The sequence below is a fragment of the Ischnura elegans genome, chromosome 8, assembly GCF_921293095.1.
Source record: "Ischnura elegans chromosome 8, ioIscEleg1.1, whole genome shotgun sequence".
Classification (NCBI taxonomy): Eukaryota; Metazoa; Arthropoda; class Insecta; order Odonata; family Coenagrionidae; genus Ischnura; species Ischnura elegans.
Genome location: NC_060253.1, coordinates 32,464,622 through 32,489,125, shown reverse-complemented (window position 1 = coordinate 32,489,125; position 24,504 = coordinate 32,464,622). Strand labels below are relative to the sequence as shown.

The 24,504-nt window shown below is 38.0% G+C and overlaps 1 protein-coding gene across 7 annotated transcripts in view; it reads right to left on the bottom strand.

The window, feature by feature from the left end:
* The window catches only part of LOC124163298 (protein AF-10-like), a 53,340-nt gene that overhangs the window by 13,133 nt on the left and 15,703 nt on the right, over positions 1 to 24,504 (bottom strand). For 6 of the 7 annotated variants that reach the window (XM_046540103.1, XM_046540104.1, XM_046540105.1 and 3 more), the window contains exons 5-8: positions 9,560 to 10,668; positions 8,699 to 9,046; positions 8,073 to 8,250; positions 1,116 to 1,281 (exon numbers count right to left, since the gene is read on the bottom strand). In XM_046540103.1, the coding sequence (XP_046396059.1) occupies positions 1,116 to 1,281; positions 8,073 to 8,250; positions 8,699 to 9,046; positions 9,560 to 10,668 (1,801 nt within the window). The remainder of the gene's footprint in view (positions 1 to 1,115; positions 1,282 to 8,072; positions 8,251 to 8,698; positions 9,047 to 9,559; positions 10,669 to 24,504) is intronic. The other variant, XM_046540108.1, reaches the window with a different exon arrangement.

The following is a 24,504-nucleotide window of genomic DNA, read 5'->3' as shown; positions in this document are numbered from 1 at the left end:
AAAAACGTAATATTTGGCGTTTACATGTCATTTTGACAATAGATATTGACTGGTAATCTTCAGCATGGAGTAAAACTGAAGAGGAAGGTACTGCACCTTAACTGCTCAGATCTGAGCTTTACTTTCTGTTGTGCCTTCATGGTATGCAAAATCTCTCAGCAATAATGGTAGTATGAGGTCTGGTAAGCATAAACAAGTGACTTATCAATATTCAACAATAAATTTTTAAACATTGTCTAATAAAGCTGGTGAAATAAAAACTTTCATTAAAGAATCACCCTAGAGGAATATCTTTTCAATTTTCCCAAACATTACAGGGGGACGACAACTCTTGCCCACCCCCTCTTCATCCACCAGTGGCTCAAGCCTCTGCGGAATGAATGGAGGAGGGGGAAGTTGCATTGCTAACAGAGTACCGCAAGAGACATAACTATAAGTGCGACAAGCATAGAACTTGAATAACTATCAGTAAAACTCAACCAAGAGAAACACTTTTTTCTTCCACAGCTGTCATATCACATTCGGAATACTTGGATGCCCCTGCAACGATGCAACCCGCACACCGCATCATACAGTGAAACCCCCTACCTAAAAGTCATGACTTTTTCGCTCCCAAAAAATTCATTGCATGGAAGTTTTACTGCAGACAGAAATACACCTTAATTATCCACGGCAAACAATATAAGATTCATTAACAATTCCCTATCATAGACCTTTCAAGCCTAAGAATATGAACATTTACCAAATCCTTCTTCATTTACCACGAAGGTGGGTCATAAATTGACTAAGAAAAACCGTCAAGAACTAAAATTAGAAAAAATATTAGTATCATTATCAAATGTATGAAATCCAAATACCTCAATTAACTTTGATACTCAATATGCAAGTCTACTTTGCACAGAGGCACTCGAAAATTAAACTTAAGAACTATTTCCAATAAGAGTCTGAACAAGAAAAAAACTAAAAAAATGAAATACTGATCAAAATGCTATTAGCTAGGTTTTCTAACAGCAATACATCACATGAATGTTCATAAGATATTCTACGTATCAAGTCAAAAGAAGACATATGTAATAGAAATGGGTAACAGGTCAAACAAGTCTAAGAGTGCTCACTATCGAAATGTTGAGCTTGTTCCATTAGGAATTGGCTCCCTTGTTCCCATTGCCGTTCCAACAGCTGATCAAGGCTCTGTGGAGTGCTCGTGCCACCTGTGGATCCCTGCTGCGACGGCGGAGTTGTGGCGTTGGGATTCCCACTGCTCGAATTGTTTGCACGAGCCTTCAATATTTGCACAAGAAACCATTTTCACACATCACAAGTATTACATTATTTCAATTGACAAATGACAACCAATTACACCCTAGTATCATGGTAGGGATACTTACCTCTTACTTCACTGTTTTTTAATGATAGATTACTTACTTAAAAACCCAGGCTATCACATTGAAACTTTCATGGTGTATAATATGGACTACAGTCAACATTAGCATGTACCTCAAATTTGATAATTTTGCCTTAAACCAATCATTTCCTCACATGTAATCATTTAATACTTGAAATGGAAGTTTAACAGGCTCTACTCTGTTCCACCTGAAAATTTCAAATGAGAGCACATGTTTCATGTGAGTAATCCATCAACAAAAAATCATGAGTTGAGAAGGAGGTATGGATCCTCTTAAAATTATAACACATGGAAAAATATAAAGTTTAAAACATAAAATTTCACTTCCCTTTGAGGTAATCCATGATGACAAAATAAAAGATAAACTTCGCTGATCTACACTATGTTTATTATATAATGACCATGATTTCAACAGATTTTTAGCTATTAGGAAATATATTTTTAAGCACAACCCTGTTCAAAAAAGTTTCGTTAACCCTCGTTTTCATTGGTCACATGGTGCCTACCAGGCTACAGGCCATTTTTTTTTCATTTCCCACGTTGTATTTTCATAGTTAGGAAACTCATATTCCTTGTAACTTATTATTTTACGATTCTGAAATATTCACCAATATGATTATATGTTTTGTCACATTTATGGAATAAATTTTGACATTTTCTTGTTTTTGGGGTCTAGTAGATGCCATGTGACAACTTGAGTTACAATATGTTACATGCTAATAGCTTCGTGATATTCATTGCAAAGTTTTTAAATATGATTTTAATTTAAACTAACAACTATTTAAAGCATTAAATTTTGGATATGTATCTTATTGCTACAAATATTTTATTGCAATCAATTTTACACCTGAATAAAAATATTATTGCTAAGAATTCACTATGGTTCTCACATTATTTGAGTGAACTTTGGCATATAGTAAACCGTTTTCCCCTCTGATACATATGTTTATGGTGGCTGATTACTTTGATGTAGACGCATGACATTAACTGTAAAAATACACATAACAATTTTGTGGTTGCATTGAAAAATAACTTTCCTATCTGATTGGAGATACAGTAAAACCCCGTATTTGCGTTATCGGAAATTACGTTTTCCCGCAAATTGCAAGTTTTTTTCTGGGTCCCATCATATTTCCTATCTCTCCAATGTAAATAGAACCCTGTATTTACGCCGTGTTTTTTTCGTTTTCCCGCCATGTGCATCACGACGTGCCGGCTAAAAAAAATTTTTTGCGTAGTAAAACAATTAATCGCGCATATCAGCCCTTAAAACTGTCTTTTGGCTTCCTTTCGCGCATTTGTATTTAAAAATCTAAGAGAGAAATACGTAATGAGAACTATTTTCGGGAAGAATTTGAATGTGGCGGGACAGAACGCCACTAACGTCGGAAAGTTGAACTACGTCATCTCGTTTTCTGTCAGCGGCGAAAAGATTCACGATATGAAAGTAGGTGTATTGAGCAATCGAGCTATGTATTAATTATAATGCAAGAACTCCTGAAGGAATGTTGACAATAATCATGTAGTCGATAATTTGATACGAGAGTTTGCAAGGGAACCAGACGTGATAAATGCCGGAACTATATAACTTGACCGACAACTGGGATCATTTGCGCTGACTTCATTCAACAGTTGCGTAGCAATTATGGGTTAATTAAATACTTAAAAAACTTATTTAAACTTGAATTATCCCATTCAAATAGCAGTGTATCGCAAACTATTGTAAATTTAAAAAATTATGAAGTCCCATGACAGTTTGTACTACGCACTTGATCGCCGAGGAGTAGGTCAGATACTCGTGTGTTGCCGATCGGCAACTCGAGTTACCCTCAACTCATACGGGAAATAGAATTGATCCGGCTTGAAAATGGAAATTCTAGGTGAAAAACGGACATTTTTAATTGACGAGAAAATGAAAATTATAGAGAAAGTTGATTCCCACACCGGAACCCGCATCGATTCAAACGCTGGCGACTCGAATGTTGGGACTGGCAATCCGTTCGGATTCCCTGTCTCAACATTCAATACCGTGGTGAAAAATCGCGATGCCATTGTAAAATATGCAAACCAGTGCGGACATTTATCAAAAAAGAGAATACATGTGAAGAATTCCAGGTAAGAATAAATAGAACGAATTCTAAAAGAGTAGTTTTTAGGTGCAAGATCATCAAATGTCCCAGCAAATCGTGTCATCTAAAGGCCTGTTTACATAGTACATTAAGTTAATGTATAAATTATGAACACGAAAATGCACCGTGTATTCACCCAACTTGTGCGTATATGCACGAACAGAAAATAGAACTTGTTCAAATTTGGTTCATGCATTCATAGTCGGATTTAGGGGAAGGGGATGTGCCCCCCCAGATGCTTAAAAAAAGAGACAAAATTTGAATATGGTTATCATAGGAGGATCTATGGGGGAGGGGGGGCACGTGCCCCCCCAGACACTTAAAAATATGCTAGATTTTTAATACGGTCCGGTTATCATTGCGTTCGAATTGTATAACGTGGTATCATTGTGCCCCCCCCCCCACTCCAGATCAAAATCCTGGATACGGCATTGCTTGTGCCCCCCAGAAAGAAATCCTGGATCCGCCCCTGATGGTCATCATTATGTTCGCTTTGTTTTGTGAATTACTCAAGGAGGCTCAATCATTTAATTCAATTAGAATAACTTTGATGTAAAAATAAAGAGAATTTTGTAAAGTCATTGTTATATCTTGTTTTTAATCTCAATTAAGACAAGATCTTTTGCCTGTCAGGCCCTCTAGTGCCCCTCCCAGAAAAAATCCTGGATCTGCCTCTGTCTACATTCATACATGTCCCGTTCCGGTCCACAAAAATCATTCATGCAAGCAGAAATTAACTCGTACGTGTTACTGTATCATGTAAACAGGCCAAAAGGCCCTTGAGAAAAAGTATTTCCCCACAAGATTGGGAATCGAAGATTCCACGGTATCTATAATGGTTGGTTGGACAGATTCAAAAATAGGTACAGTCTTGTATATAAGATGGTGAGTGGTGAAAGCAAAGATGTTAACGTAGAGACAGCAACTCAGTGGAAAGAATCTGAATATATTAGAGTTCTGGAAGGTTACAGCCCAAAAGATGTTTTCAGTGCAGACAAAACAGGATTATTTTTTAATTTTTGCTGCCAGCAAAAACACTGTGCTTCAGAGGGAAACAGTGTTATGGAATAATGCTTAGTGAACAATTAAAAAATTAACATTTCCAAAGCCAGTATATGAATAAAAGTGAAAATTCTCTATTTCCCACGATTTGCATTTTCCCGCAATTTACACTTTTTTTCTTGGGTCCCTAGAAAAGTGTAAATAAGGGGTTTTACTGTATTTTGGTTCAAGTTCAATTGACTGCTCTATCAATATAAAATGTCTCCAAAATCAATTACATATTCCCCTTGTAGTCATTATTATTGTTTAGCTAATTGGCAAAATCCAAGCAGTGAAACCGTGAATAGTATTTTTGGATTAACTGTCCAAATTAAATATGTTGATATAATTTTGCTGAAAGAAAAACTGTAAGAAACATCAAAATAAGTGGTATTCAGTCTTTTATTAATAAAAATATCTCCATCATTATTATGCATAAATTTGCTGTCCATTCAAGAAATTAAGTATTCAATGAATGATTTATTGTGGTTGAAACAGTTATTTCTACTTTCATGCATTTTGTTTAACCATTCCAAAACGGTATCTGTGAAACCCTGCGTGACAAATAGCGCTCCAAAAGGTGATGCGACTGACTTAGAGTAGATAAATCAGTTGAAACCATGGATATTAAATGAAGTGGAAATTTTCATAGATTACCTTTGTTTGTGTAATGAATATGAGGATCACTCCACAACTAATGCACCCAAAGTTAGTACACCACAACCTTTATTCTAGGCACTTCGCATTTACGAAAACCATGTCACTTTTCCACATAATTTCTGGCCTTTTCCATAGCCTCACGCCACTTTGGGACTGAGGCGTGTATTCCTGTTCGGTAAAACTCTGACTAGGCACACTGAACAATGAGAGGTGTTCGTGCAGCATGGGGCCTACTGCTGTGCCCCAATCTTCAATATTGCAGTGCCCGTTCTCCCTAAATAATCGTTGTGCCCACTGACTAACTGTACTACCATCGACATCAACATCTCCATACACCCTCTTGAACCTTTCGTGAATGTTTCTGACTGTCTCATTCTGACAACAAAGGAACTCAATTACAGCATTTCGTTTTTGACAGACATAAAGTGCATCCGCCAACCTACAGAACCACTGCTATAACCATCCGCATTGCGTCCAAATAAATTTGTCTGGAAGTGGGAAAGATACTTCCATGCACTCTATTAATTGGAAGTGCCAAGATCATCAATTGTGGTGTCAGTAAATTTGTGTGTATTAGTTTTGGAGTGCCCCTCGTAGGATACCAAGAAAAATATGCCCTCCCATGCCTTCTTCCATCTGATCCTTCTCCCATTGCCAAACAATATAAGGGCATTTAATTTAACTACAACTCTTCATCCTCAATCATTTAATCGTAGACAATGATCTGTCAGAGTCAGTGAGAGTAAAAAAAAAACTGGCTATATTCAACCGAAATTTCCTTATTTAATTGCAGCTCATTCTGTTGATTAGGTACTCACCCTAACTGATGGTTGAATTGGGAGTAAACTATCAAGGCTCAAGAAGAAGACCATGCCAATAATGAACCCATTTAGACAAACCACATCATAATTTAAAGACAAATATATATTTTTCCAAATATAGTCCACCTCTTCATTTTTGGGGCTCCACTTAGGTGCTTCATATGTTTGGTGCTCATGGTGTGCAACTGAAGAAATTAATTTTAATTATAACAGTGCCCAATGACTTAATTAAACTCAATTCTCATTCACTAAATTCATTTAAATTTAATACTTTGAATTTTAAACTTATGTCGAGCAAGAGAAATGAACAATTTATATACATAATTCTTATTCTCGGTAAAATTTTTAAAATAAGAGGAGAAAAAGTACCAGTAACTCCAAAGGGCTAATCAATTTCTACAAGGATAAATTGTTACAAATAGCGAGAAAAAGTATTCATGGGCCTCACAGAAATGATGACTCTAGGGGTAAATATTTCTCTACCCGGGCCCTCTACCTCTTAAATTTTCAAAAACGATTCCAAAAGACCCATCAAAGTTGACTTTATCAATAAAAAGTAGATATCATATGCCAAAAAGTGAACTCCTAGGACAAAAAAGGGGAATTCCTAAATTGAAGTGTGAATGAGTGGCAAGCTACATAGATGACAAACTAAAATGCATAATGCTCATCCAGTAAGTTCACAGTTATCATCCTCAAATAATGGAAATCATCTGAGGCTGTAGCTGCTGTCAAAACTTATGTATTCCGATGAGAGGTTATTTACTGTAGAATGTATTGTCCCTCACCCAATGTAGTTCAAAATTGATTTAGAATTACAAAGTCACAGAAATTTTATAGGTTATGAAGAATGCATTACATAGCTATACAGCACCTGTTTTATTTAAACTAAAATCGCTGCTACAAAGCCCTACTTCCATTTTCTTCAAATACATGTGTGGTTTGTCGTACTGGTTGAACAATGTTCCTAAGTAGGCATAAAAATATAGTTTGTGCATATTCCAATTTGGATAATGTCGAAAAAAAATCAATGAAGATGTATTATAAATCTGTGAGAGTACTTATGATGATATCCATTCCATCTAAAGTGTGTGCAGTAGTACTAACGAAAATAAAAAGAAGAAAATCCAAATGCAGAGGATATTCATGCTACACCTAGAAATACAAATGTTAAGAGAAGTGCAAAAAATGTAGATATACTGAAAAAATCATCATTGAAGAGAATTGAAATCCCATTTCAAAGGCTCGCATCTGTAAAAGGTGTTAATTGGAATGTGAAAACAGTCGTGTAAAGGTAGCAGAAGTATGCAATTTTGATTTCTCCAATTTTATGCTGGTATCAACATAATATTGACAAAATTTTCTTGCATTCTCAATAAATAAATAAAAACTTATACAAGTTGTCCGATCACCATATGTAAACAAAAGCCACAATATTTGATTTGCAACTGGCCCCTCTTGATACCTCACCCCTCTTTAACCAACTGTCATATATGGCCTTCACTGATTGATATTTTTTTAACAACCAAATGATCTAGCCCCTGGCAGCACTGTAATTAGGACTAATTTCATGTTAGTACCTTCGTGGCAAGTTTCATGGAAAGGCTAAAATTTAGAGAAAATATTTTATGGTAGAAGAATAATAATTGAAAACAATTGCTTCAACAGTGCAACTCTATCATATGCACTCTCCTGAAGATATTAAGTTCAAACTAAGTAGCCGAACAGAAAAATGACCAGCATACCTAGTCTAATTTGCTAAGAGAGATTTTAAAAAATTGGCATGGAATTAAATGACAGGAAGCTGAATTTGTTAATAGGGTATTTGAGGTTACGTGTTATAAAAGCACAAATTATACATGGCATATTTTCACGACAAGCAGCACAAACATAACCAAAAGCATTTTAGGAACACACCCCAATCCCTGAACAAGAGAAACATGCATACAATGTAACTCTCACTTGGCAACTACTGAGCCAGTAAGACATCAAACACAAAATGAATTCAACACTCACGGAAGCTATAACTCTACTGTGAAGCTGAGGACCAACTAATTGTGGGAGATTTGTATCATTAAAGATGCTATGAGCTTCCAACTCTGCTGAAAGTGTGTCTGACATTCTTTGTGCCATTGTGGAAGATGGATTCAACTGGTTTCCAAGCATATGAGGTGCAGACACACCATTCTGGAACCTGGGGAAGGGAGAGATAAGACAATGAAAACCTGTTTTTATGAGAAATAAAAACCAAACTAATGCAAGAAATGGTCTTCTACAATCTAATCAAATACACCCATGCTTCGCTCAGCGCAAGGGATGCATTCCATCAGTCTTTGCACTAATCGAATATGGGTTATTCATTATAACATGGGGAAGATAGGGATGCGTCCTTAGTAGCATAGGTGTTGGGTATCGAATTTCCTATAGCCCATATATATATTCCTATTATTAACCTTAGAAAACCTTATTTATAAGTACAAACATTTATATTTTAAAATATCTTTAAAGATCATAGGTACCCCTTCAAAGATGTTTTTTCCCGTTAAACAAACATTCAACCCTCTTTATAACGAAATTCTAGGGACCAAGAAAATATTTTGTTGTATATAATATGGAACACAGTTTCAGTTACATGGACTCACAGCTTAATATCCTTCTCCTCCTTTTTCTTCTTCCCCTTCTTGCCAATTTGGCCACTCGTCTGCAGGCCAGCGGCTTGGCCAAGTGCAGCCGTGGTCGCTGAAGCCAACGAATTGAGAGCTGACATTGAGTTCTGGGACTCTGAGGCTGGGCTGCCGGGAGGAGACATCTTTGGCAGCTCACTGATCGGCCGAGCACCAACAGTGTGAGTTGTATCGCCACCATTTGAGGCCGAAGGTGCAATCCCACTGCTCTTACCCCTTTTACTGCCACTGCCATTCCCACTGCTACCCCCAGACCTCTTTGTCTTAGTCCTCCCCTTGTCCAAGTGTTTCTCAGCAGACGGCACCCTGGAGTTAATTAAATTTGAGATTATTAGTATGATACAGTTACAAGTGTTGTTAAAAAAGGAGGCAATAATGACATGTCTTAAAAAATTTGGAAGGAAAAGATGCTGGCAATATATAGCATAATAAATGAACATGAAGTGCAAACCAATAATGCCAGTAGTATGACATAAAGAAAGCGATACATATAAAATAATTAATTGAAGTAAAGAGTATAAATTGAAATCTTGTTCTTGAAAATCTCAAAAATGAGATTGGCAACAATGCCAAACTCATTTTTGAGATTTTCAAGAACAAAAAATATAAAAAAACTTTAATGAGAAATGCAGCATTTGGCAAAAGCTATTGAAATGAAATTCACTTGGAACTCAAGGGGAAATTTCCAGAACTCAGTTGATTGGCAACACATCATCACAAATACAATGCATATAACCGAATCTAGCATTAATATTAGCCACCAGAATGACTTAATTAGAAACAGTAATTTCATGGATACAATATACACCCAAGACGAACCTCGATTTCTTTCCAGGGTCAGTCGAGGGCCCGTTCCTCTCTTCACTTGATGCGCCAACAGCAGATGCTGGCAGTGCAGATGGGGAGAGTGCAGATGCAGAACCAGATGAGGCCACCACAACTGTCGGGGGTGCACGGGAAGATTGAGCAACAGATGGTGGGGTCGACACAACAGCTGCCGGAGTTCCACTCGAATAGGCAACTTCAGGTGCAGGGCCAGCAATCACTCCAACATGCGGACTCGCACTGCTCGCCACTGTCGAGCTACTCTGCTCAACCACGGCAGGACCACTGTCCATTTTAGCATATTTCCTCTCTGCTTCCTCAGACACGACTGCCGCCACGGCACTACCACCTTCAGCGGCGACTGGTTCGGCAGGTGTCGCTCCAGCCGTGATTCCAGACATTGTGGAAGAGGATGAGGGCTCGGAGTCAGAGGGGATTGTGGGTGTATGAGCTCCCCCTCCCCTCCTCTTCTTCCCCCTCCCTGCCTGCGATTCAGTCGCCGCGGGAGGTGGGGTCGTCCCGATGGCAGCCGCAGCTGCCGCCACAGCCCCAAATATGCTCTCGCTCTGTGTCACCACCGTCTCCGTGAAATTGGATGTGGTGAACTTGGCCGGGGGGTTATCACGAGATGAAGTGGGAGTTCCACTGGATGACGTCACAGCCGCAGCCTTCGAGTCCCCTCCGCTCTCTCCAGTAGGTGATGTTTCTGTCGACCCTGCTGCGCTCGCTGGATGGGAACCAGGCGTCTTGGAAGCACCTGACCTCACTCCAGAACTCAGAGGCGTGGTGCTGGCTGTGCTCGAGGGTGGGACGGCTGGAGCCGTGCTGCTGCTGCTTCCACTAGGGGTGGCGTAAGCAGTTGACGACGATCCCTTGCTTCCCTTCCTCTTGGGCGGTCTCCCGGAGTCGATGGAAGTGTGGTGATGAGATGATGAGGATGATGAAGTGGAGGATGACGATGATGAAGGGGGCAAATGATGCTGTTGGGAGGGTGGGTGATGAGTTGAGGGATTGAATGATTTCTCAGGGGATGATTCAGGGGAGGCATTCTCTGGGGGAATGGGTTTGTAGGGTGGGATGGTCTTCACATTGCCTCCTTTCTTCTGAAACGACCAAGCCATGTTAACCACTGAGCACCAAACAACTTTTTTCATTGACAGCAATTGAAATTATACAAAAACATAGCATGCTCTAATTATGTGGTTCATTCCCTCAATAGAAACAGATTGAATAACCATGAAAAATAAGATTCTATTTTCCACTGGCTTGAGTTCATGCCCTGAAGATGGTGGCGGAATCAGCCACACAAGCATAAGGAGCCAAATAATGTATAGTCTTGTGGCAAGCCAAAGAAAACTCCATCAAAGGAAGTATTTACACCCCAAAAAACAGACTAGATTAATAATAGAACTGCAATGGAAGACCAAGGATGGAATACATGAAGATCAAGAACCAAAGAAAATTAAAATTAAGATAAATCAGGAATTGTAGATTCAATTGAAAAGAGAATGCCAAAGGATAGCTGCAGCAAAACTAAATTTGACTGGCAGAGGCTCAAAGACACCTTTCCGTGAGCAGATACAATTGTTATACAAGGAAATTTTCAATGAATGTGTCATCTGTGCTCCTATATGCAAAAAAGACTATTAGAATGTCCTTCAATATCTTTCAGGACAAACCACATCATCAAAGATTTTGGAAAAAAAAATTTCAGGATGCATTCTGAGAGTATTGCCACCAACACTGATTGAACCAAGAGTTGGTTAGGATATGTGAAGGTAGACTCACTGCAGACTACGCCACCGATGTGTGAATGCAAACATTCATGATAGGAGTAGCAGTTCCTTTCCTTGGGCGACAACACTTAGAGAATTTTGATTTGGGGTGTCTAAAGGCTTCCAGGAATCCCCTGAATTTGACCCCAGAACACCTCCATTAACCGATATGCACTCCACCCACTAGGTTTCCACACTTCTCATGGGTATTATAATTAGACACTAATTCTTCTTCCTGGCAATTAATGGTAAGAGAAAGCATTTCTCTTTTTCCTATCTCTCGCCATGGCATTGTTTCTGTTTCCTGCTAATACTCCAGCTCTTACATTAATTGGAATGATAAGTGGGTAAAAACAACACAAAAAACAATATGGCTTAGTTGAGGAAAAATCCTTCCACAGCAAACCACGACCAGAAGAAAGGTTTGTGATAGCCTCCTGGTGAATTATCCTGTCTTGGCTGCAGAACCTTGGAGAATAAATGCCACTCTATAGCAGTGGCAGATACAGGGTACAGGCCCCCCCTTGAGAGGCCCTCATTGCTGAACATTTCAGAACCACAATTTTGACTTTTTTATGTCACAGGATGACATTGTCTTTTATAATTGTTAATCATTTTAAATATAACTTTCTTTAACTTTGTACGTGATTTGATTATTTTTTTATTACGATTAAAGTAAAGATATTTCAAGATATTTTTTGCGCTCCTCCTGCACCTGTTTTTTTCTGTTTCCGCCACTGCTCTATAAAAAAATAGCAACAAATTAACCAAAGGGAACTATTAATGTAAGATTCCAATGCCCATACTATAATGGTGGCTTTCCATGCTGTGGAACTCATTGAAATTAATGTGAACATTAGCAGGATTTGGTCAACTTTGAACTAATGCAAAAATTAGCATGAATTTTAAAAAAATATAATAGATCCCTCTGCCCCATTCCTGGTAAGCACAAAATAAGCCTTTGCCAAACCCCTCCACTTTCTTACCTTAGATTTTTACATTTTAAATATTTGATAAATACTACGAAAACTATTGTATATTATTCTGAAGTGTTTTTATTACAACTTCATATAAGTACTAAAAAATGATGTTAGTAGAATTCATTAATATATAGCTATTTTACATTTAACTCTATATAAGGGGAGCAAGTGGGTAGAGTGCTTCGCTGCCAATCAAAGGGTCTGGGATTCAAATCCCTGGTGAAGCCTTTGAACATCCCCAAACCAAGCCATTCCCAAGTGTCTCCCAAGTCCCAGATGGCTCAGGGAAATGAACTGCCCCCATTACCTTGAATGTGCGAAAATTCACATGATAGTGGCTTAGGCTGGGGTGAGATCTACCCTATCTGATTTTAAACTTTGGGTAAATTTATGGAGTGAGTGAACCCTAAATACTATCTAGGCATTTGTACACTGTACAATTCACCGCCCAATTGACAATTCCTCCTTTCTTTGATAAAGATTAGATCTTCCTGTGTCTTATGAAAGCAATTTTACGATCCCACCTCCCCCTAGCCAACTTTCAATAAAGGTAAGTAACCTCTCCCTCCCCTATGAGTCCTATACAAAATACTCGAATGCATGCGCCCTCGGAAGAACAACAACACACTTGCGGATAAGAAATTGGCAAGCCAACATGCCAAATTCACCCCGACTCAAAACTGTGTGTAACTGAAAGAATTGTAGAAAGGTAGGTAGAAAGGAAATTTAAGTTACAATGAAAAAACCAATCTTTCCAACACAGCCATTCACTTGTAAGTTTAAAATAAGAAAACAAGAAAGTTGTCACCCACTTTATATGAGTTGGAGAATTCATAGGAGTTCTGGTTCAATTTACACGTCAGGGATTATATTTTGTTGAAGAAGGGCTCACACACCTACGTGTGAAGAACAATTAATCATGTGATGCCCATGCAAAAGGATGAGGAGTTGTGGATAAGTGTGAACTTGCTTAGCATGAGTTTAAACCAAATAAAATCATCAACCTAATAAAAGAACCCACTTTTTATTTTCCACACAGCTTTATAAATAGCCAAATTCATTTCAACTACTAAGCATGATTTTCAATGGGGGAGCCAACCCTGAAAATGATACATAGTCGCTAATTATGTTTGGGGTACTCATAGCTGTGTAGATAGTGAAAAGTTGTTTCTTTTAACATCTTTAACATTCAGTATTTCCATTAAGTATGGAGTATCACCTTCATCTGTAAATTTAAGTCGTCAACCTATCTCCAATAGGGCTAAGGTCATTGATTTTCATTAAGAATACCTCCTTAGATTAATGCTTTAGCCAGATATAACCCCCTACTTTATAAATTATTAATTTTAAATGCCACACGAAAATTTTTAACTCTGTCCAATTTTCTGGGCAAATAAAACACATTGTATAAACAAATGTCAAGCTGTAAAAGTGTTAACTTCTTCAGGATAAAAAAGAGTTAAGTAAAACATGAAATAGTTAAGCAGGTTTATAAAAATATTCAATGTTCAACGCAAGCGTGACAAAATATGATAAACACAAATCCATACATAGATTGAAAAGTTACAGCATACTGATCATCCCACTTACAAGATTAAAAAGTTATTCGACCAAAATAAGTCCCATGAATAGAAATGAAAAATGATATAAAAAGATATTTATCTTAAAAATACAATGGGATAAATTATAGTATTTTTTAAAGTCCACTTGAAGCACTTTCACAAAAATTTGCAACTTACATCGAGTACCACTAAAACTGAAAGAAAATACTTATGCCCAGGAATTATTCATATATGCATCATACTACACCCATGTCTCGTATAGCGCAATTTCGATTAGCGCAATTTCGATATAGCGCAAATTCGTTCCTCGGGGAAACATTGCAACGCAGTGTAGCCTAATCAAAAATCTTAAACGCTCTCGTGATAAAACGTGAACTTGCGCTAAGTACACACGAAATTTCTATCAATTTACGCATATTAATATTGTTTCTTGCCTCAAATCTTCTTTTTTGTTTATATATTAATCGAAATTCATTGCTGTGCAATTGCCAAAAGTATTACTCGTCATTGGGTCCAGATATCCGGCCTACCGAATCTCGTATCCTTATAAGAATGATAATAAATTATTTAGATTGTTAATTAAGCGTGGGACTAGTGGAAATGAGTTTTTTTTCAGCAATACGGTATGAGACGTATTTTTGCCGTCGTAGGTTACCGGGCGATTGACTTCCAGGTAGAGGTTCTACGCTAAAGCCTTCAAGGTCATCGGTATTCACGGGGGAGAAATGGAGCGATGGCCGAGTTGCGCATGAATAGCATCAACACATAAAAGGGTCCGCTATAGAGTCTCAAACACAATGGCTTCGTTCCCTCCCCGCAGTCATAGGCCTTCTGCGTCTCAGGAATACAGTTCAGCAGAAGAAGGTGATTTAGATAGAGCCATACAGAGTAAAAACCAAGAGAATATGGCAAAAAATAGGAATGCGTGTAGAAAAATCAAGAATTTATCAAGAAAAACCATAAACCTAGAAGAGGACTTGAGAGAGGTCAATTGCTTTGAAAATGGAGAGCGTCAAAGCGATATTGCGCGGAAGTTTAAACTCACGATGTCTTATCCTGAATAAAGACGAAGCTAAAATATCAGTGACCTCAGCCGCACCAACTTCAACCAAGCGGTCTACACATACGGAAAGTTCATAGTGAATCAGTACAAAAAGACGAGAGTGGTAATCGCTCCGAGGCATTTAGTGAAAGCTCCGGTTGGTTCCAGAATTTAAACGGCAAGCAGGTATTTTCAGTGCGGCGATATCAGGTGAATCTGCAAGTGTTGATAGCGCAGTCACCGCAACATTTTCTGATGAACTCCAAGCTGTGATTGAAAGTGGCTCCTTTCCCCCTCTACCAGTTTTTAGTGTTGACGAGACAATATTGTTTTGGAAAAGAATGCAATCTCGTTCATTCATTTTCAGGGAAGGAAAACCTGGGTCAGGTTTCAAGGCATTTAAAGACTGTTTCACAAAGCTGCTAATGACTCGGAAGACTTCAAATTAAAATGATTTATTATTCATAAACTCCGCTAGCTATGAAATTGCATTTGAAGTAGCATTTTCCTGTCATTTCGATGAGCGACAAAAGGGCCTGGGTGACATAATAGTTGTTTTTAGACTAGTTTGAAAAATCGACAACTGCCGGCAACGCAATACGATCCCCTGAGATAGCAGATGTTAGCCCACCCGCACGACAGGATGGAATTTCGAAAGCACGTAAGAATTTTTTTTAACGTGAATAAAAGTCTTTGAATGCGTGAGTACTATCTTTAAAGATGTTTTAAACTATAAATATTTATAGAAATAATGTTTTCTAAGGCTTTTTATGGGAAAATAGATGTTTTAGAGGAAATTCAATACCCAAGACCTATGCTACCAGGAACGCATCCCTATCTTCCCTATGTTAAAACGCTCTCGTATAACGCAAATTCGTATAACGCAAAGACCCCAAGGAACGCATCCCTTGCGCTATACGAGACATGGGTGTAATTAATAAGAATGGCAGAATGATTTTAAAAAATTTAAAATTGAACTACACTGATCATAAGAAGTTATCAAAATGAGCATTTGTTAATGGTTATTAGCAAGCATTTAACAATAACATTAGACATAGTGGTCATTATTTAATGACTAAAATGAACAAAGCACGAAGCACTGAAATATTCCAATAATTTAGAATGCATAGTGCCAATGTTTGTTTCACACAGTTTAACCTTCCAACAGAGAGCCATTCCAAAATTTTTTTAAAGCAAAGCTTGTTTAAGCAAAAACACTCCTTTGGCATATCAAACCAAAATTAAGCTGAAAAAAATCGTGATAAATTCAAATGTGGTGAATGCACACTTTCTAAACATAAAACAATGCCACACAGGCTCTCATATCTAACTGATTTTCAATGTTTTTCTCCTTGGCCAAGAAAGGATGAAGTTTGAAATTGCTTTAGCTACAATTATCACTCAAAATGACAGATGGAAACATGAAAAATACCATTTTTAATACTTTAAGCAATGAAAAGTTAAAATCAACTCGAAATATCGCATTAAAAGCATACGGTTAACAAGTAAAAACTGACAGGGCTATTTTCACACACAATTTTTGCGTCAATTTTAAGAGTGCTTTTTACAAATACCAAATCCTTAGAAAAATGCCCATGGTACATTTATTTAAATAATGACTAAAAAAATTCTCACACATAATGAGATTAATAGAAAAGTGATTCATTGAATTTGTTCTCTTCGTATTGTTGGGGGAACAGGGCTGCCTTTTACCAGAAGAATAACTAAGTGCAGCTATTAATTGGCAAATGTGAGCATGTCCATAGACAGGGAATCCAAAGTTACAGGAAAAAATATCTCTGAAAACAGTTTCTGGATTGTTTTAAGAAATCATAAATGGGGAGGGGAATTGGTGTTAACCAGCCAAGGGATAGGCTACGAGTAATAAGTTTGATTCAAATCCAGTGGTTGTGTGAATACATTATGTTACAAATGAGTCATGTGTATTTGATGGGTTGAGTGCACTTACATCAGCAATCAGGTGGGAGAAAACCTTCAAGAACTTCCATACCTGATTGCTAACATCAGCACAGCATACCCTGCAAATAAAAGTGACTCATTTTTAACGTGACAACATCACACAACCAATCGATAAAATTGTACCAATCATTGTACATTGCTTGCCAAGCCATATCTATGAGCCATTTTATTAAGGCACCTAATGTCAATAAAACACTGGCCAGAAAGATCATATTAGACAGGAGAACCTTAGCAGCGTAAACTAAAAACACAAAGCAAACTGAACGACACACACATACAGGATTGCAGATGAGTGATCTGGGAAACATAAATGACTGACTAATATCTCTGATCATTAGCAAGCGTACTTGGCAGCAGGCAGTTTGCAATCATGCAATCCAGGGCACGGCACATGCTAGGTAGGGTGTTGGATAGGTGCCCCAGGGGATTATGGGAGGAAACTGATTTAGAAGTTCCAAATCAGTTCTCTAAGGAGGATGAAAGTTGTCCATCTTTGAAACAATATTAACTGGAAGCAACAGCAAGATTAGATCTAAACACGTCAGATTTGTTCAGTGCCATAACAGTTGAGTAAGGTGTTGATAGCCAGGCAATTTTTCATCACTGCTACTATATGATTACTGAAATGTTTTTCTTTTTCTTCTGCGTTTTACTGCTCTCTGGAGCTGAACTTGAAAAATCTCTCACAGGCCATTTGTGACTCCACTACTTTAGCTAAAAAAATGTTAAGTACAGTGGAACCTGTTTAGTACGTTTCTGAAGGGACCACAAAAAATGAACGTACTAACCAGGAAAACGTGCTAACGAGGAAAGTAATAAATAGCAGTCGGGGTAATTGCAATCTGTGGAAAAGTCGTCATAATTACAATTACTATCAGTAGTTCTCGTAGGATCGCCTTCCTGAACTCTTTTCACCTTTAAAATTAATAAAATGGGCGCTACAATGAAAAACAATACCATGTGAGTAAAAATCACAATGTTTCATAGATTTCCCGAAGACAGTTACATGAAAACGGCGTCTTTCTCCCGTGATTTATCCTATATGTATTTATAGAAAAAGGACAAGTATAGCTAAGTCACTTCATTTTTGTCACAGCATACTCGGAGAATATAAAAACAACCCTGAGTATGTCAACGGGTTGTTTTTAAACATCATAAAAATTGGTCAAAATTATATTAACCTTAAATTACGGCAACAGCCGTACACATTCGCGCTTCCGGAATAAAGCCATATCGATTGTTATAGCGATCGATATATCGAATAATAACACGCAAGATTATTAGATTACGACGTAATTACAAGAAGATTTTATATTATACAGTTGAAATTTACTTTTAAAATTCGTTTAATGTCGTCTGCTTTCGTGCCGAGATCGAGTATTTTTAAGCTAAGCTTCGCGTGGAGATCCAGAGCATCGTCTGCTCCCGCAGCAGTAGTCAAATACGCACGTACTACGTAGCATTGACGTCGTGCAGTACTGCTTTAGATAAAGTGGGAATTGGATAAGACTCATTTCTTCATCATGATAACTCGTGTAATAGCAATAATTGCCCACTCGTGAAATTTGTGCGCAGTGGGCACTCCAGAGGCAACAGAAGGTGAGGAGCTCGGGGTGGGGAAAATTGGGGCTTCTCATTGGCTGCAGTTTTGCATAGTCAGACATTCCTGATAAATGGCCATATTTTATAATTCATCGCGTCATAACAATTGAGAAATGCATTTGGATAAATCACGGTCGAAGAAAGATATGTGGAATGAATGCAAGAATTTTAATAGCTAGTTATAGTAAATTAAATCATGAATTCGGAGCTTTACGACCCTTAAGAAAATACTGGAGAACGAATTGCGGGTTGCGTCACGGCTAGCAATTGAGCGTACTAACCAGGAAAGCGCAATTTTTTCAAACGTACTAACCAAATACTTTTACCTGTATTTTGTTCCGTTGGTACCGGGACCGAGAGAAATCGTCGTACTAAGGAGGAAAACGTACTAAGGAGGAACGTACTAACCAAGTTCCACTGTACTTGCATGATCCTTGTGTGTGATGTGGTTATATCATAAACAAGGAAAGATATTTTATACCATAACACCAATCTCCAAAAAAAACCACATACACTGACTTTCCTGATACACTAGAAGTTTGTACTCAAGCTTAGCATCTGAAGTGCAGTCGATTTCAAGGGGACCGCTAATAGCATACTATCAGCCTACCTGAATGAGGAAAGTTCTTTAACTTTGTGGTGTACCTTTTCAATGATTTTACAATACACCAGTGGCCTCCTTAAACAAATATTTGAACTCCACACAATCAGCAACAAGTGCTCAGGCAAGCAGCGGCTGAAAAGACCACTCCAAGAAATGATTGAAACCTCCTAATGAGTTGCTTCAGAGTGACCGCACACCAATTGCAATTCCATAGCTAATATTATGGTAGCGATTTCCCTGAATGTGCCAAATGTCAGACCATCTCGCATACAAGAATACCCAGGCTCCCGTTAGCCCTGGTGGATTATTGCCTCTTCCTAATCACTTATCTCCTCATTTTCCTTTTATCCTACATTCTTCCAGCAACACATGTTATCCCATGAATAAATAGATTCTAACAGTAAGAATTTTATGTTAGTATCCTTCCCCACTCCATTCATCCATAGAAGGTGGCAGACTACTCGATTTGCTAGTCCCCTTTTGGCCGCAAAGGATGAGTCACCTGTTGGACATAATATAACCAAGCATCAACTTTCCACTTATAATGGCTTCTGTGTGTGGAATTCCAAAACTTGTACTCAATGCAAAATTTATGGAAGATTGTGGACATGACACACTCCTGACATTAAGACATTTTCGTAGGTGGTAATGACAAATACAACACGTGAATTAAGTGAGCGTCTTTTATTCCACCAAAAAAACCGTCACCACCAATAAAAGTATCACTGAAGACACTTACGGCACCATCAATGTTTCAAAACATCACTGAATGGCTTACTGCTTGCAATCAACAGGTATGGAGCATATTTTGGGCAGTCTGTGAGACAAACAGAATTATTTCGCGAGGGTATATGGCACGAGGCTGAGTGCAAGATTGACCTGGAATTGCACTGGGGCAGTCCACACCGTCTGAGGTGATGTGAGATCACAGAAGAAGAGCACCAGCTGAGAAACACCAAGGTGGTGACAAGGTTATTGATACGCATGTTTACCATAATATAACACGACATGGTAACCAGCTTACATGATTTCTGAGGTACGATGTGTTTGAACTAATTCTTTTTAAAATGCTATGTGGATTATCACTGCCAGAAAACAATACCAGACTGGATTGAATTCTTTTTGCTTCATCTTAGGAATGTCTCCATTTGTCCATTATGAAATTTAGTGAGGTCGTTCCAACACATTTACAGCTGTATTTCTGTCTCCGCTAACTCTACCAATCTACCTACTCAGAATGCCATTTTCACTTCTGTAAGCAACGGCACTACAGGGTACTGAATGCTCAGGTGTAATACTGTTTTTCATCTGCATCTACCTTTGTGGTGGTCCCAAGGCTTTGAAATAAGGCACAAAGATGATATCAATAACCTGCAGGGGAGATGGCAAAGTTTCATTTACTTCCTCCAAGTTGCCTTTCCTTGGTGAAATGCTCCTGAAATGAGCTTAAAGCAATTCTGTCAGGCACTTCACTGTTGAAGTTTAGAGAGAGTTGATCCTGAGAGTTATGCATTCTGGATTACTTTTTTTCTTTTTGCAGGAAAATTAACTTTTTATGGTGGTAACACAATTAATAGCACTCGTTATACATGGATAACTTTCCTATGCTTTAACCCATGGATCTACAAACACAAAAAAATCACTAGCAATAGACCTACCCACATTATAGGGCCAACCCATTATAACGGACTTCTACTGTATAAATAATTGACAAATTATATGGCAAAAAGGGCGTTATATGAGGCATTTATTCATTTTTTATCCTACAAAAATCATAATTTAGGGGCTGGGTGCACAATTTGAAGATGCCGGCCGGCATGGTCAAAGAATACATTTTGTACTCTTAAGCAACCTAATGCTAAGAAAAGGCCGACGCCCAATCAAATTTATACTTTTAAACCTCGAGGCCATCAACCAGAGAATTGAACAAAATGCCAGAATGAACACATTATTAATATTTGTGAGGAGGAGGAGAGAATGAACACCAGGGTAGTTAATACTTATTTCCTCAGGAAGCACATTCAGTTGGCAGTATTTAAGTGGACTTCTAAATCTGTGAATTTGATTACTTGCTTCTCCCCTTTTACAGAAATGATTAAATCCCAATTAACAGAAATACAAAGCCCATTACACAAAGCATCAATCTTACAACTATCTGAATAATTAATTAAGTTAAAGATATAATCAGTAGTATAGGTGATGGAAGGCATCGACTGGAGGTGTGCATGAAATTACCAGAATTCATGTCATTTTGAATTGTGTTTTGGGGGAGTGCAGAGTTCTGGGTTCATAGATTTTTCCTCCAAATCATAACTGGTCTCCCGCTTCCATGCAATATTTCTGCTTTCCAGCTTTTCTGGAAGTGGTCCGGAATTTGTATCCATCAGCATAAGTCCATCAATCAGTCACACGAGTGCTGTTGTTATGGACATGCTCTATTTATTACTGCAGTCAGTAAATTTCTCATCCCTTTAAAAATCGTCCAATCATCAGTCCACTTAAGCTGCCATGTTTGTGACTCATGTCTGAAATCAATTTGAAGTATTTTTCTCATCCTGTGACAATGCAACACACAAAACATATATGTATACCAAACTCCCTAACAACAAAGCCACCATTTTCCTGGTCCCGTCTCATTTTTGGAAGTTTTACCATACTCCTCCCAATGATTAATTAATAGTTTTATCAGATTTAGCCTAAACAAATGCCTCAGCCATCAACTCGTTTGATGAGAACAATTAATTGGGAAGGAATTGCCAACAAGAGAAAAAACAACAACACATGAGGCCCTTGCTCAAAGCTGAGGAGTAGATTGCTGTGAATTGACCATTCACTTGAAATGAGCTTGTGAAATCACCAACTAATTAGAGAAAGGGTTCATTGATTTTTCACTGCATACAGCTCGAGAAGTAGGCTTGGGTAAAAAAAGTATATACAGTCTGATCCGGATTTAAGGTCTTCGCATTTAACGTTTTTCCGCATTTAGCGTTTATTTTTTGGAGTCCCGATTCATTCATTTTGCCCGATTTAACGTTTTCTCATGACGGCTCATGCAAATGATTATCCAAATCTTCGAATTTCTGCTCATCAACAAGAAGAGTCTCATGAAAGTTTACCAAGAGTCAATAGAATCTACCGGGGAACGCTTCTTCAACTGCTTTTTTCCGCGAATGCAGCGCTGGGACCCTCAACTCGCAAGCTGGGTGATTTGTCTTCTCGTAATGTTTCGCTCCCCTTCAGATCCAAACGCCAGACACTTTTTGTATCAGATCCGATCTAATGGAGCTTCCCTTCTTCCCTTGATAACCTCTAACTACCTTATCCTTCACTTCTTGAACTTCGATGATACGTGACGACTGATGACACGAGTTATCCTCTGAGGGCCGCTACAATGATGGTTTCCTCGTAATGTTTTCAATTGACGGCTTATGCCCCTTTCAACTCTACTCTCTACGGGTAGTCCATTGTTAGCCCAATATTTTTCCAGTCGGCTACTTTCTCTTTTCAAAAGAGGCCCAATATCATTTGCGCAGTTCACTAGAAGATTCTTTTTATAATCCATTCCAAGGTCAGTTTCCACGGAGGAACAGCAAAAGAACCGAGGAAGGGTTTCCCCTGTCATGATCGTGAGTGAAAGCATTCTTTTCTAACGGAACAACATCATTTTACATCGTAATTTAGATATCCCGGAGCCCATATACCGACATGCGGCTGGTTGATATAGCTGTCGATTCAAAGATATTTATCTGGTGCTATTTTATGTCAAAAGAGAATGACAATCGGAGTTTTGACGAACTATCACGGTCCATTACTCTAAATAAATCGCTCATGCTAGAAAAAAAAATCACCGCATACTCACGGTAGAATAGATGAGCGCGGAAAAATACGAAAATCCAGCAGGAATCCCTTGGTGGTTGACTGCGACATCATAACTCAGACAAAATTGCCAAACTCCAGAGGCACTGACAATTTTTCAGATGAAATCCAGTTCTATTGAAGATGAAACCTTTTCACTTAACAGAGTTTAGCTAATCGTTATTCAAGGTCCAACCAAATTTTATTAAAAGCTGCCGAGAAACAAGGCGAGTCGGAGTCAAGGTGATCAGCGCGCCGCGTAAGCAACTTCTCCCGGCTCCATTCGACCTGCATAAGGCCGCGGATATTTGACAACGAATCTGGTGTTATCATCGAGTTGAATCACCATCAACTTGTAAGCATACTAGAAAAAAGATTCTCCTTTTTTGGATGACCTCGAAATCCAAAATGTGCGCACAGGAGGCTCATAAATCGCTCGTTTCGCCGAGGCAACAGAAAACGTTAAATTGGCAAAATTCCAGAAAACCTCCCTTTTCCTAGATATTCGGTAGTTTAGAATTCGGGATTAGCGATCTTCTGTTGTCCCTTCATTTCACTCATCTTTATTGATGCAATGACGATTTTTCGAGTACCTACTTACACCTTTTTTATTATATTAGAAATGCTATAGTCACCTACATGTCACTTTTACAGAAAAATTTTTAAATTTTCTTCGAGGCAACTGAAAAATGCGTAAAATGGAATCACTAATTTCCATAATAATATTCCGTGTGGGAATGCTTTTAAGTTTATGAATATTATAATTTTCTTAAAATATTTCATTAAAACAATTGTCATCCTCTCATTACTTATTTTTACTACCCATTTTTTTTAGCTGATTCCTGAAAAGTATTTTCCAACCTTAATTGGGCAAAGAACATTTCATCACTGAATTTTGTTGCTGCATGCAGCACCTTTTAGTTACTTAAAATAATATTTTTTATTCATAAAAAGCCATTCCAATCATTACAGACTCTAAAAACAGAAAAAAATGGCAGGTCCTCATTTAGTGTTTTTCCGCATTTAAGGTTTTAAATTTTGTCCCCACTGAAAAACCTTAAATCAGGATTCTACTGTATATATACAGCAGACTCCCAATTATCCGGCTGCAGTTTATCTGTGTACTGGATTATCTGTACATGAGTTCATGATCCTTTGACGTTTTCCACGATCTTTATAAAATAATAAAATCAGATGCAAAAGCACCAGGATATTTGCTTTTTAATGCAAGGCTATGCCGCGAATATTATTTCCACTAGAATAGCCTTCGTATAATGGAATTATTTTAATAACTTACTCACTAGGAATATTTCAAGTTAACTTAAGACTTCTGCTCAAGCATTGCAGATGATGATCACTAGCGGAGGAAAAAACTCTTGATTAATTTTAGAAGATTCTTCAATGGTTAAGCAATCGCAAATTAAGAGATATGTTTTATCCAAGTTAAATGGTAACTGTTTTTCATATCGCAAATGCACAACCTTTTGCCATGGCCTCGCATACGGTTGAAAACGACCCATCAAAACCGGAGATTATGTC